General features: G+C 55.7%; 1 protein-coding gene across 6 annotated transcripts; it reads left to right on the forward strand.

Moving 5' to 3' along the window:
• The first annotated feature begins 508 nt into the window (after positions 1–508).
• GRM2 (glutamate metabotropic receptor 2) lies at positions 509–12,647 on the forward strand. 6 transcript variants are annotated; one of them, XR_012431230.1, is made up of 6 exons: positions 509–622; positions 2,285–2,870; positions 6,364–7,201; positions 9,112–10,187; positions 10,826–11,852; positions 12,074–12,647. XR_012431230.1 is itself a non-coding variant. In XM_005547266.3 (6 exons), the coding sequence occupies exons 2-6, from the start codon at positions 2,421–2,423 to the stop codon at positions 12,145–12,147; spliced, it is 2,619 nt and encodes an 872-aa protein (XP_005547323.1). In that variant the 5' UTR covers positions 509–622; positions 2,285–2,420; the 3' UTR covers positions 12,148–12,647. The 6 variants fall into 6 exon arrangements, 3 of the variants coding, with proteins under 3 accessions (XP_005547323.1, XP_073888454.1, XP_015301453.1); XM_005547266.3 differs by having other exon boundaries at positions 11,672–11,852; XR_012431231.1 differs by lacking the exon at positions 2,285–2,870.
• The last annotated feature ends 1,380 nt before the right edge of the window (positions 12,648–14,027 follow it).

Here is a 14,027-nt window from a genome sequence, read left to right on the forward strand (position 1 = left end):
CCTCAACCTCAGGCCTGGGATGTGGACCCAGCTGAAATGGCTGGGTGGGGAGAATAGCCTCCACCCGTCTCCCACGCGCCCCTTTACCTATCCCCCAGAGGCACCCCTTGCACTAGGGCCAGCTCCTCCAGGGCCAACTCCTCCATTCTGCAGTAGCACTATGTGAACCTGTCGGGGCGCAGTGACCTCCCCACCCCGTGCCCCGTGGCATCCCCCCGCCCCGCACCTGTGCTCTCTAGGTGGTAGTCTGACTATGGAGCGGAGTGGGCCACCAAGCATCTGCTCCAGCGCAGAGCGAGAGCGCTCGGGGATTCAGCACCACGAGGCGGACAGCTCCAGGTCCTGAGGTCCCGAGAAGAGCAAGAGCGTGGAGGGTCCAGAGGCAGGCGGAGGCCGGGTTGGGAGCAGGAGACCCGGAGTTGGGAGGAACGGAGGAGGGGCTGGGGGCGGGCCGGGGCCGGGGGCGGGGCGGGCCGCGATTGAAAGCGGCGGGGTGAGCGGGCGGGAGGAGAGCGCAGGGGCGGAGAGCGCAGAGCCAGCGAGCAAGCGAGCTAGCGGGAGCCGGAACCCCGCGCCCCCAGCTCCACTCCGGTTCTCTCCGCGCCAGAGCCGGGCGCGCCAGGTAGGGTGAGCCGGCGGTGCCGCTGCCGCTGCCGATCGTTTTGGCCCTTACCTTATGTCCCAGGGCCCCGCGGGCCCTCGAGTTGTGGGGCGTCCGCACTGGGGTGTCCAGACAACGTTCCTTGCGAGCTCTGGGAGGCGGGAAGACAGCCCCGGGCGTCCCGCCTTTCTTCTCCAGAAAACGCAAGCCCCGCATCGCGCTCTCCCATTCCTCCTGCTCCAACGTCCTCTGGTCCTTCTTTCTGTCTGTGCCTCCGTCTTTGTCTCAACCTCTCAGGCTTGCTCGCTCCCTGCCCAGATTTTGTGGCCCAGGCCCCCGGCTGCCTGACTCCGGGTTTCTGTCCCCTTCCTGCCTCTGAGCTTCTATCTGGGCCTCCCCTGTGGGAGGCTTGCGACTTGACCAGTTTTGGCCTCAGCCCCCATCTGGGTCCCTGTCCCCATCTGTGCTGGTCTTCCTCCCCGCTTCTCCCTCGCTTGCCTGGGTGAGCTGCTTCTTTCCTGATCCCCAGAGGAGCCCAGTGCCCCTGCCCTGGGGAGGGGCAAAATGGAGAGGCCCAGCCTCCGTGGCCAGCACATGGGGTCCCTGAGTTAGTTGCTGCCCTTCTTCAAACTCAGTTTCCTTTCCTGTTCTGAGGAAAGAGGTATGTCCCTCTCCCAGCCTTTCCATGCCCGTGTGATTGTGAGAGCCTTGTGGGGTGTGTGTTTGGGAAGGCAACTGGGGTACAAATGATAGGACACAGTGGGGAAGAGACAGGGAGGGGGTCTCTGAGGGCCATGGCTAGGGTGGGCAGGACCCTGAAGCTGAGGATGGGGAGATTGGAAATGGTGACTTTCTCTGCTGGGTTGGGAGTGAAGAGAAAACAGAGGCACAAAGTCTCAAACAGCGTTCTACATAGAGCTAGAGAGTCCCGCACTCTCACCCTCAGCACTGTTTGGAGACTCTGGCCCCCAACCTTGACACACACATACATGAACATCTGCTTGCCCTGTTGACTTAGGACCTTGAGCCACTTTGGTACCCTCCCTGAGGCCAGCCATTCTACCTTGCTGTCTCATTCCCAGGGCTTAGTGTCTCTATTTCTTCCTCAGTCAGGAAACTGTGGGGATGGCTTTTTAAGAACCACAGGCTAGCACCCTTGGGTGTTCACATGGGCTCCAGTCTCCCCACGGGTTGGAGACTGTCCCTTAGAGACTGTCTTTTCCTCTTCCCTGGTGGGTCCTTAGACAGCAGTTCCTTCTCTCTGGAAATTCAAGGCTCAGGATGGGGACCTCTGAGTTTGTAACTCTGACATAGTCTGTTCCAAAGGTATTGACCTCAGGATCCTGGGAGGTTTATACTGTTCTTGGACACCCTTTGATTTACAGAGGGGTCAGCATTGGCTAGGGTCTCCTGTCCTCTGCCTAGGACTTCACTGCTTGCATCCCTCCCCACTGCTGAGTTTGGTAGGTGAATAGGGCCCATCTCTCACCCAGCTGAGGCCAGGGCTGAGAGACAGGCCCAGGGGAGTCCCAGGAGCTTCTCAACCTACTTAATGACACCATCCTGTCCCTTGTTCTTGAGTACCCAGGAAAGGGGCTTGTGGGGAGGCAGAGTCAGAAGGGGCAACTGCTCTCAGGCTCCACTTTTCCTGGTCTGTTTTTCTGTCTTTCTGTATCTCTGCAGGAGCTGGGTCCCTTCGCATCTCTCTTCTTGTCTGTCCTTTCCTGGTCCCTGTTTCCTCCTCTCTTTGCCTTCGCTGCTTCTAATCTCATCCCCTGGAGACCCAGGTCTGCTGGACCCATCCATCCCCTTTGGGGCCATGGGATCACTGCTTGGGCTCCTGGCACTGCTGCTGCTGTGGGGTGCTGTGGCTGAGGGCCCAGCCAAGAAGGTGCTGACCCTGGAGGGAGACTTGGTGCTGGGTGGGCTGTTCCCAGTGCACCAGAAGGGCGGCCCAGCAGAGGACTGTGGTCCTGTCAATGAGCACCGTGGCATCCAGCGCCTGGAGGCCATGCTTTTTGCACTGGACCGCATCAACCGTGACCCACACCTGCTGCCTGGCGTGCGCCTGGGTGCGCACATCCTCGACAGCTGTTCCAAGGACACACATGCGCTGGAGCAGGCACTGGACTTTGTGCGTGCCTCACTCAGCCGTGGTGCTGATGGCTCACGCCACATCTGCCCTGACGGCTCTTACGCCACCCATGGTGATGCTCCCACTGCCATCACTGGTGTTATTGGCGGTTCCTACAGTGATGTCTCCATCCAGGTACGTGGAGGCCACCCAAATGGGGGCTAGGGAGGGAGGCCAGAGGTGGTGACCCAGAATTCCTGCTGAAAAGGGAAACTAGAAGCTTCCCTGCAGTAGCTTTTACAGAAGCTAAGAAAGTGCCCTGGTCACATAATGGCGGTCAATTTTTAGAGACTGTGCAGGAGAACATCTTACTCCTATTACTCCCACCACACACACCCTACACACCCTCACACACACACACCCTACACACACACACACACCCCCACACACACCCCCCACACCCCCACACACCCCCTACACCCCACACACACCCACACACCCCACACCCACACCCCCACACACCTACACACACACCCACACACCAACACACACCCCATACACACCCACACACACACCCACACACCAACACACACCCCACACACACCCACACACCCCACACCCACAGCCCCACACACCTACACACACACCCACACACCCCCACACACCCCATACACAACCACACCTCCATCCCCACACATACCCCCACCCACACACCCCCAACACACCCACCCACACACACCCCCACACCCACACCCCAAACACCCACACCCCCACACACACCCCCACACCCACACCCCAAACACCCACACCCCAAACACCCACACCCCCATACACACCCCTACACACCCACACCCACCCACCCACACATGCACCCCCACACACACCCACACACCCACACACACCCACACCCACACACCCCCACACACCCACACCCATACCCACACCTTCACACCCCCCACACACACCCACACCCCCGACATACCCCCACACACCCATACCCCCCACACACACCCACACCCCACACCCCCCCCACACACACACCCACACACCCCCCACACACCCATACACACCCCCACACACACCCTCTCTCACACACACACACCCTCACCCTTGATGTTAAACAACCCTGAGGGGCTTAATAGCCAGGTCTCCCCACTTACTAACTGCATGACCCTGGCACGTTATTTCTCTTTTCTGTGTCACAGTTTCTTCCTTATAAAATTGGATTCACAACACTTTTTTTTTGTTTTCTTTTTTGAGACAAGATATTGCTCTGTCTCCCAGGCTGGAGTGCAGTGGTGAGATCTCAGCCCACTGCAACCTCTGCCTCCTGAGTTCAAGCGATTTTCCTGCCTCAGCCTCCCAAGTAGCTGGCATTACAGGTGCCTGCCACCATGCCCGGCTAATTTTTGTATTTTTAGTAGAGACGAGCCTGACCTCACCATGTTGGTCAGGCTGGTCTCAAACTCCTGACTTGAGGTGATCCGCCCATCTTGGCCTCCCAAAGTGCTGGGATTAGAGGCGTGAGCCACTGTGCCCGGCCCACATACTTTCTACTTTTAGGTTTGCCATGGAAATTTAATGAGTTGATACATGCATAGTATGTATCGGGGGCCTGACAAGTCATAAGGGCACAGTTGATATTAGCTGCTATTGTTTTTAACCCATTTTATAGATGAGGAAACCAAGGCTCAGAGAGAGGTGGGCCACATTCAAGGCAGTGGTGGAGGGGAGCTGTGAAATCGGCTCTTGGCCAAGGGACTCCTGACTTGTCAGATCATCTCTGCCTGGATTGGAGAGGGGTGGCCAGATAGAATCCAGGAGTGGCCAGAGGAGAGAATCAGGGCAGAGGAGTCAGGAGGAAGATAAACAGAACGTGTCGGGGGAGGGCACCAGAGAGTCTTCAGGGGGCACAGGATTTGAGGGGGTGGGAAGGGTGGGGAGCCAGCTCCCCTGCCCTTAGCCTCCTACTTTCCCACAGGGGCCAGCAGAGGGTGCCCTGTGGTTCAGCTTCAGCAGAGGCTGCTGGCCCCGCTGAGCCCTCTGCTGCTCCCAGAGCTGTGCCCAGCTGTGATCCTCCTGTCTCTGACTGGGTCCTACCTCTCATCCAGATTCCCGCTTGCCAAGTGCCCAGCACAGGCTGCTGGAAGATGTGGCTGGAGCTAGGATCAGGGCTGGGGGACATAAGGTAGGCCTTGGCTGGGCCTCAGCTTCCTATAGGAGAGTGACTGAGGGCATTGTCATGATGGAGAGGGCCAGGCCCCCTATCCTGGAACAGTTGTTCAGGAGAAATGGAGCAGAAGCAGCAATCAGAACCCTGGAGTCAGTTACTGGCCTGGAGTCGGGGAGGCCTGGCCACGCTGTCCACTGCTGGGAGTGGATTATCTGTCCTGCTAGTCCCAGTCACTGGAGGTGGCTAGGCAGCTGTCCTGCTAGTCCCAGTCACTGGAGGTGGCTAGGCAGCAGCCTGGGGAAATGTGGCTTGCTAGCATCTACGTCTGCAGCCCTGGGTTGGGGCAGGGATGAGTGGGTGGCCTCCTACCTGCTGCTGTCTTCCAGGACCTCTGCTGATGTTTTCTCCACAGTTCTCCTTAGGGCCCATGTATTTATCTCCAGAAGTCCAGTTACCTGCTTGCCATCCCGAGCTGCCTGCCTCCTGGATCAGGACCCATGCCTCAGCAGTGGTCTGCTTCTCCCTTGTCCTGATCAACATGAGGCTAGCCTGTCACCCGTAGGCTGCACCTACCTGTTGATATTCCCCCTCATGGCTGCTCCTTCTCTCTTGCCCATGTCCCTATCATCTTCCCTTTGCCAGGCACTGTGGCCTCCCATGCATTATCGTTTTTATCCTCTCAGCAGCCTTGTAGGGCAGGGACATGAAACTGAGGCTCAGGGAGATTTGCCAACTCCAGGGGCCCAAAGGTAGAACGTGTGGGAGGGGAGGAGACATTGAACCCTAGACTGTCAGAGCCATAGGCTGTATCCAGTTGCAACACAAGACTCACCCTCTGCTGTAGAATCTGAGCCGTGCTCTGCTTTCACCTACCCACCCTCTACCTGGCCCTTGGCTGGATCCCACTCCTGTGGGACCTGAGGGTGGAAGATGGGGTGCCAGGAAGCTAGTGGTAGAGCAGAAGCCTTGTTTATTTAAGACTCACGCATCCAATGGAGACCAAGCCTTGGACTATTAGGGTCATGGGACCCTGGGATCTGTGTCTTTCTTCCTGAGGGAACCTTTCCTTCTTTCTGTATCATTCTGTCAGATTGATTCAGGGGAAGGGCTACCTACCCTCAAATAAGTAGAGAGCCAAAGAGCTCTGAGTAGCCAGATGCCATCTCAAGCCTCCCTCTGCCCCAGTGTAGCCAGGTGCCAACCTCCCTCCACCCAGGCCTTCCCTTGGCCCCCCTGCCATGTGTCTAAAAGGGGATGGCAGAGGGGATCAGGTGTGGCTCACGACCGTGGTGTCTCAGCCCTGGGTCTTCTCTCCCTCAGCCCTTGGAAAGATATTAAAAAAACTCCCTACCCCACAGGGAAGACTGTCAAGTCGGGATGCAGGGCTTTAGAGAGGGAGCCTTTAGGGCTGACCTTGCGGACACTTGACACCAAGACCTGCTAGCTGTGGGGGATGCACCTGTCTCTAGTGTTTGATCTGACCTCTGATCTTTGCCTTCTCTAATCCTCCCCCAGGTGGCCAACCTCTTGCGGCTATTTCAGATCCCGCAGATCAGCTATGCCTCCACCAGTGCCAAGCTGAGTGACAAGTCCCGCTATGACTACTTTGCCCGCACAGTGCCCCCTGACTTCTTCCAAGCCAAGGCCATGGCTGAGATTCTCCGCTTCTTCAACTGGACCTATGTGTCCACTGTGGCGTCTGAGGGCGACTATGGCGAGACAGGCATTGAGGCCTTTGAGCTAGAGGCTCGTGCCCGCAACATCTGTGTGGCCACCTCGGAGAAAGTGGGCCGTGCCATGAACCGTGCAGCCTTTGAGGGTGTGGTGCGAGCCCTGCTGCAGAAGCCCAGTGCCCGCGTGGCTGTCCTGTTCACCCGTTCTGAGGATGCCCGGGAGCTGCTTGCTGCCAGCCAGCGTCTTAATGCCAGCTTCACCTGGGTGGCCAGTGATGGCTGGGGGGCCCTGGAGAGTGTGGTGGCAGGCAGTGAGGGGGCTGCTGAGGGTGCCATCACCATCGAGCTGGCCTCCTACCCCATCAGTGACTTTGCCTCCTACTTCCAGAGCCTGGACCCTTGGAACAACAGCCGGAATCCCTGGTTCCGTGAATTCTGGGAGCAGAGGTTCCGCTGCAGCTTCCGGCAGCGAGACTGCGCAGTCCACTCTCTCCGGGCCGTGCCCTTTGAGCAGGAGTCTAAGATCATGTTTGTGGTCAATGCAGTGTATGCCATGGCCCACGCGCTCCACAACATGCACCGTGCCCTCTGCCCCAACACCACCCGGCTCTGTGACGCAATGCGGCCAGTCAACGGGCGCCGCCTCTACAAGGACTTTGTGCTCAACGTCAAGTTTGATGGTAATGTTGTTGGCCAGTGTCCATTGGCTTGCTGGCTGTCAGAGGATGAGGGGAAGCAGGCCTTCAGCTTCCATTCCTTTGCTAAGGAAACAGTAGAGTGAAAGTAAAGGACTCACCCAGGAGTGGCATCAGAGCCAGGGCAAGGATGCTAGGCAGAGAGGACTCCAACTGAAGCCAGGGCTGAGGTTCCACTTTCTTCCAGAGAGTAGACCTCTGGCCTGGTCCTGCCATTTTGAGGGTCTCTGGCTCCTCCTTGGGCCCTGCCCTCTATCTTCTATCTCCTTATCTTGCCAAAGGTGGAGACCAGGAGACCTCAAGCCCATTCTCAGGCACCAGTGAGAGTTAGAATCAGTCTGGCTTGAGGGTGAGCATCAGGATGACACTATATTCTTTCTTTCTTTCTCTTTCCTTCTTTCTTTCTTCTTTCTTTCTTCTTTCTTTCTTTCTCTTTCCTTTCTCTCTTTTTTCTTTCTTTCTTTTTCCTTCCTTCCTTCCTTCCTTCCTTCCTTCCTTCCTTCCTTTCTTTCTTTCTTTCTTTTTCTTTCTTTCTTTCTTTCTTTCTTTCTCTCTCTCTCTCTTTCTTTCCTTTCTTTCTCTCTCTCTTTTTCTTTCTTTCTCTCTCTCTTTTTCTTTCAGAGATGGGGTCTCACTATATTGTCCAGGCTGGAATGCAGTGGTTATTCACAAGCACAATACAGCCTCCAACTCCTGGGCTCAAGTGATCCTTCTGCCTCAGTCTCCAGAGTAGCTAGGATGACAGGCATGTGGCACTGTGCCTAGCTTCAGGGAAAATTTCTATTCCTAATCTTGATTTTCCACTCAAGGTGACCTGAAAGTCTCCTGAAATCAAAAGTTATTTTAACAAGAGTGCCAGCTTTAAGAGAAGTGAGTGCTACAGATCATCACTATGCTTCAGGAAGAATCACCATGGGAACAGTGGGAGACAAAACTTGGAAGCCCTGGCTCAGGGTTAAGATGAAGAGTAATTCCAATAGAAGTGACATTCAGAGTTATGCTACAATCAGCGTAGGGGTTAGGGTTGGAGTCTGGGGTCCAATTGGGCTGATGTTAGAGCAAGGCTAAATTCAGCATGTTTGACTTGAGTGGCATTTATGGTAGGGCTAGAGTTGGATTTTGAGAACTTTTAGGCTGAGTAGAAAGAGTAGGTACTTGAGGGGACCTGGGTTTGAATCTAGGCTGCACTATTCACTCATGGGGCCTTAAGCATGTCTTTTGCTTTCTTGAACCCTGATTTCTCACGGGCTGGGGATGGCTGTAAATTCTGGCTAGAGCCTGGCTGGGAGATGTGAGGGATGAAGTGGGAGTGGAGAGAGGAAGTGATTTTCCAGCCACTGAGCACATTCTGGCGAATGGCAATGGTTGCAGGTGACCTCTGAGGTTGGGATTCAGTTTGCACCAGGATGACTATTAGGACTGGGGGTGCTGGAGGTGGGGTTGTTGTTGGGATTAGTGGGGACAGGATTGGAACTGAGACTGGGTTTAGTCTTAGCATTGAGTCTGGGGAGAGGGCTGTAGTGTATGTTTCAATGAAGTTGGGATTTGGGGCCTGGGTTGGAAAGTGTTGGATAGTACTAAAGTTGAATTTGGGGAGTCATGGTTGGGGACTGATGTGGGCATTAGGTTTTTGGAGATGTCTGGGCTTTAAGGCTGGGATTACATTTGGCATTTAGGGTTGGGGTTTGATGTTGGAGTTTAGGAGTAAGACTGTTGTCATCTCTCATTTAGAAAAATGACTGGGGTCAAGACAGGATTTAGTATTGGGTTAAGGATTGGAAGGGCTAATGGTGGCCTTAGCTCTGGCGTTTGGGTTCCATGTTAGGGAGGATGTTGAGGTCACATCAGGGTAACACACTAGTCCAATCTTCTCTTCCTTCCCTTCCCCATCCTAGCCCCCTTTCGCCCAGCTGACACCCACAATGAGGTCCGCTTTGACCGCTTTGGTGATGGTATTGGCCGCTACAACATCTTCACCTATCTGCGTGCAGGCAGTGGGCGCTATCGCTACCAGAAGGTGGGCTACTGGGCAGAAGGCTTGACTCTGGACACCAGCCTCATCCCATGGGCCTCACCCTCAGCCGGCCCCCTGCCTGCCTCTCGCTGCAGTGAGCCCTGCCTCCGAAATGAGGTGAAGAGTGTGCAGCCGGGCGAGGTCTGCTGCTGGCTCTGCATCCCGTGCCAGCCCTATGAGTACCGATTGGACGAATTCACCTGTGCCGACTGTGGCCTGGGCTACTGGCCCAATGCCAGCCTGACTGGCTGCTTTGAACTTCCCCAGGAGTACATCCGCTGGGGCGATGCCTGGGCCGTGGGACCTGTCACCATCGCCTGCCTGGGTGCTCTGGCCACCCTCTTTGTGCTGGGTGTCTTTGTGCGGCACAATGCCACACCAGTGGTCAAGGCCTCGGGTCGGGAGCTCTGCTACATCCTGCTGGGTGGTGTCTTCCTCTGCTACTGCATGACCTTCATCTTCATTGCCAAGCCATCCACGGCAGTGTGTACCTTACGGCGTCTTGGTTTGGGCACTGCCTTCTCTGTCTGCTACTCAGCCCTGCTCACCAAGACCAACCGCATTGCACGCATCTTCGGTGGGGCCCGGGAGGGTGCCCAGCGGCCACGCTTCATCAGTCCTGCCTCACAGGTGGCCATCTGCCTGGCGCTTATCTCGGGCCAGCTGCTCATTGTGATCGCCTGGCTGGTGGTGGAGGCACCGGGCACAGGCAAGGAGACGGCCCCCGAACGGCGGGAGGTGGTGACACTGCGTTGCAACCACCGCGATGCAAGTATGTTGGGCTCGCTGGCCTACAACGTGCTCCTCATCGCACTCTGCACGCTTTATGCCTTCAAGACTCGCAAGTGCCCTGAAAACTTCAATGAGGCCAAGTTCATTGGCTTCACCATGTACACCACCTGCATCATCTGGCTGGCATTCCTGCCCATCTTCTACGTCACCTCCAGTGACTACCGGGTGAGCTACCTGCCACAGAGGTCAGGGGAGATGGGACACCAGACCCTCTGTTTCCTGGTATCTTACTTAATTTACTGGTAGCTCTGGGGCTCCAAGAGGTTAAATGCCCACTTAGGGGACCACAGCTTGTGTGGATCCCAAGGGGAAGGTGGGAGGGCTGAATAGGGCCTAGGGAAATGGCCAGGGAGGTGGGGAACTCGAGTTAGAGAGAGCTGGGATTTCAGGACTTGCATGTCATCCCCTATCCTGGGAGGAAATAGGGGTGCAGAAATATGTTCAAATGAACAGGGTTCTGCCCTGCTCCACTGAGGGGTCAGCTGCAGAAGGGGTTGCGAGATGAAGCCAGGGAAGGCAGGAAAGATGAAGCAAGGTGGGTAGGGGAGGAGATCTGTGGTATAGAGTTGAGAAAAGCTAAAGCAGGTGAAAATTGTTCCCCAGTTGGTGGCTTCTGAGCAAATTTGGTTCCAACTGGCACTGTGTCTCAATGGTCTCCCCAGCTCCAAGGGGCAATGACTGCTTCAGATAGGGTGGTCAGGGAAGCCCTGAGGAGGTGACAGAAGAGCTGTGTCCTGAATAAGAGGGTCATCTTGGTTAATCTTCATGACTTGAGTAAGCTCCATGGCTCTCCCATTTTACAGATGAAGAAACAGAGACTCAGGGAGGTTCAATCCCTTGCCCAAGGTCACTCAGCTTGGCAGTGCAGAGCAGGGTCTGAACTGCAGAAAAATTGAGGCGAAAGCCCCGGCAAAGGCCCCTTCCCCAGGACAGAGGTGTGGTGGCACAGTGCTGGGGGCCAGGGACCGCTGGGCTTGGCTGCTCTGCTTGCACCTGCTGGGCCACCTGCTTGGGTGGTAGAGGCCAGGGCTGGGGAGGGATTCTGCTCCAACTCAGCCTGTATTTGCATATGATTTGCATTTGCATGCCAATCACAGGCAGCTAAGGACTCACCTGGGACACACACTGTACCCATACATGCATGCACACACACACACTTGTACACACAGACATAGCCACATGCATGCACACACACATATCCCACATACACACACTCGTTGGCACACACACACATATCTTCCTAACAAATGAATCCATATCCATGCACCCTACACTCACACACACATACACTCATGCAGACACCTGCAGAAATTCACCACCCCACATACATGCACTTACACAGATATACACACCTACATGCATGCACTCCATACCTGTACCCCCTCAAATGCACACACCCCTGTGCATACATGCACCCCTGCATGTTCTCCCCTTCAGCTGGAACTCTTGTCACCCTGGGAAAATGGTCTGGGTCTGATGCTGGGACTGTGCCCAATTTTCCTAGCAATGCTTTGGGACCTGGCAAATGGACCACAGCCCAGTGTTGGATGCTCAGTCTCCCCCACTCCCTCCCCCACAGCCCGGGCAGGGGATCCTGGGGTCAGGCCCAGGTCTTGACCTGTGCCTGTTCACCCACTCACCCACTGCAGGTACAGACCACCACCATGTGCGTGTCAGTCAGCCTCAGCGGCTCCGTGGTGCTTGGCTGCCTCTTTGCGCCCAAGCTGCACATCATCCTCTTCCAGCCGCAGAAGAACGTGGTTAGCCACCGGGCGCCCACCAGCCGCTTTGGCAGTGCTGCTGCCAGGGCCAGCTCCAGCGTTGGCCAAGGTCAGTGTCGTAAGCAGCCCTCTCTGCCTGTTCCCCTCTCCCTGTCCAGCTCCTTGGGTTGCTGAGATCTCTTGTCTGGGGGTGAGGTGCCCCTCAAATGACACTGGCAGGAGAGGATGGGAGAAGGGAGGGGAGGCTTCCCTCACAGCCCTGCTTCCCCGCTGCCTGCCCTCCATGGAGGACCTCGGAGGTGGCCCCAACCTCTGGCTTCCTTTTCTTAGGGTCTGGCTCCCAGTTTGTCCCCACCGTTTGCAATGGCCGTGAGGTGGTAGACTCGACAACATCATCACTTTGAAGACCCCATACTCCCGCCCTGACACAGCTGCTCCTGGAAACCTAGTGCAGACCCGCGTCCAGGGCCAGGAGGAAGTTGGCTGGAGCACTGCAATAATTTATTACCCACCCCATGTCTGCCCCCAAAGTCACTTACCCACCTCCTTACCCCAACTCTTCAGACTCAGAAGTCAGGAGCCTTGGCCGGGAGCCTCTGCAGTGGCCACGAACTGCCGTTGTAGCTGTGTTTCATCCTGGCCAGGCCCAGGGCTCGGAGAGGAGCAAGCCAGGGTCCAGTCTGTCCTGGACCGGGGTGGCGGAGGACGGCAGGCCCCAGTCCTAACCAGCAAAGGTGCTTCCAGCCCAGCCCCTCCCCCTATCTAGGGCCTTTTTTATTTTTTATATCAGTTACTCTGGGATGGGGAGGGTGGTTATTGTGGGGGCTGCCCCTCCCCCACACAGTAGTTTGTCCTGTCGTTTATTTTGTATTACCTGTAAATAAAGTGGCTTTATTTTAAAAAATCACTCTTTGCCTTTGACCCAGCAAGGCCCCTCATGCCCTCCACAGCCTCCCAGCCATCATTCTGCTAGTGTTTAAACATTGACTCTGCTCTGCGCCTGATGTTAGGACCTGTCTGCCACCGAGACAGACCCAGCCCTGCCTGGTGGGGAGATGGAAAATGAATGAGCCATGCTCCCTTAAAAGGAGCCACTGCAGACTGGCCCAGGCATCCTGGGGTTGGATGGGGGCTTTAAATGGATAGAGATGAATGAACAGGCTTATCTGGCAGTCCAGGGGTTTCCCTGGGGTCCTGGCCTCCACGATGGTGTGGGTGATGGAGCAGGAGTGACCTCCGGGAATAGTGGGCTTTCCCCACAGCTGGCCAGCCTGGCACTGGATCCTCCAAGTGTATGGAGCCACACCAAGCATTTGGTGCAGGGGGAACCGAGAGGAGGCATGGACTGAACGTCGCCTGTTCACATGGCACTTACAAAGGCAGAAAGAGCTTTTGGGGAGAGGGGGTGGGTGAAGCAGGGAGGGCAGAGGCGGAGCAGCTGGAGACACCATCTGCTGTCAGGCCCAGCGAGAAGTCAGAAAAGGGAACCTTTCTCCAGTCCGCGGAGGAGCTCTGGCCTGGTGGGCCGGTTGAGGAGCCCAGAGCCTTTGGGCATCTTCGGAGTTTGCTGTCAGGGTTCACCAGCAGAGGGCGCTAAGGTACATGACTGTGGCCAGGCGACCGCTGCCCTCCTGTGGCCTAGAAGGCAGCGGGCACCGAACCGGAAAACAGCAGCTTCTGGAGAGTCCCCAGACTGCGTGGCGCAGAGGGACAAAGTCCTGCATTAGCCAGCAGCCCAGGGCATTTGTTATTTTTAAGTGAGCCCATTTGCATCCACAGGCTGGCAAGGCTGTGGAAATTTGGGTAAACAATTTAAAAAACAAAAACAAAAATAAACAAAGAAAATTGCAGGAACAGCCAACATCTGGGATGTACGAATGACAAATGAAATACAGACTGCGCAGTTAAATTTGAATATCATAAACAACGAATACTCTTTTTTAGTATAAATATGTCCCACACAATATTTGGGACATACTTATATTAAAAATTTTGGTTATTTATCTGACATTCGACTTTAACTGGACATCCTGTATTTTCATCTGTTCATTTTGGCAACACTTTTGGGCCAGTCTGTATTCTAGATCCCCCAATAACTCAGGCCTGGGTGCTTTCCCCAGTGGCTGGTCACCAGGGAAATGCACCCCACGGTACCCGCAGCCCCAGCCCCCACTTCCAGTATGGCCTTTTCTGGGTCTTCCTGCCAAACTGGACTCTGAGGACATTTGCCCACCATGCCCAGCACCCAGACAAATGAAGACGGGGCTCTGAACCCCTTGTACCC

This window comes from Macaca fascicularis, chromosome 2 (genome assembly GCF_037993035.2).
Source record: "Macaca fascicularis isolate 582-1 chromosome 2, T2T-MFA8v1.1".
Classification (NCBI taxonomy): Eukaryota; Metazoa; Chordata; class Mammalia; order Primates; family Cercopithecidae; genus Macaca; species Macaca fascicularis.

Excerpts from the sequence above, each read along its gene's own strand:
- GRM2 (XM_015445967.3), top strand. The coding sequence starts at position 2,154 with ATGACACCATCCTGTCCCTTGTTCTTGAGTACCCAGGAAAGGGGCTTG. Across the intron at positions 2,871-6,363 it reads ACAGTGATGTCTCCATCCAG|GTGGCCAACCTCTTGCGGCT; the intron begins GTACGTGGAGGC and ends ATCCTCCCCCAG. Across the intron at positions 7,202-9,111 it reads GCTCAACGTCAAGTTTGATG|CCCCCTTTCGCCCAGCTGAC; the intron begins GTAATGTTGTTG and ends TCCCCATCCTAG.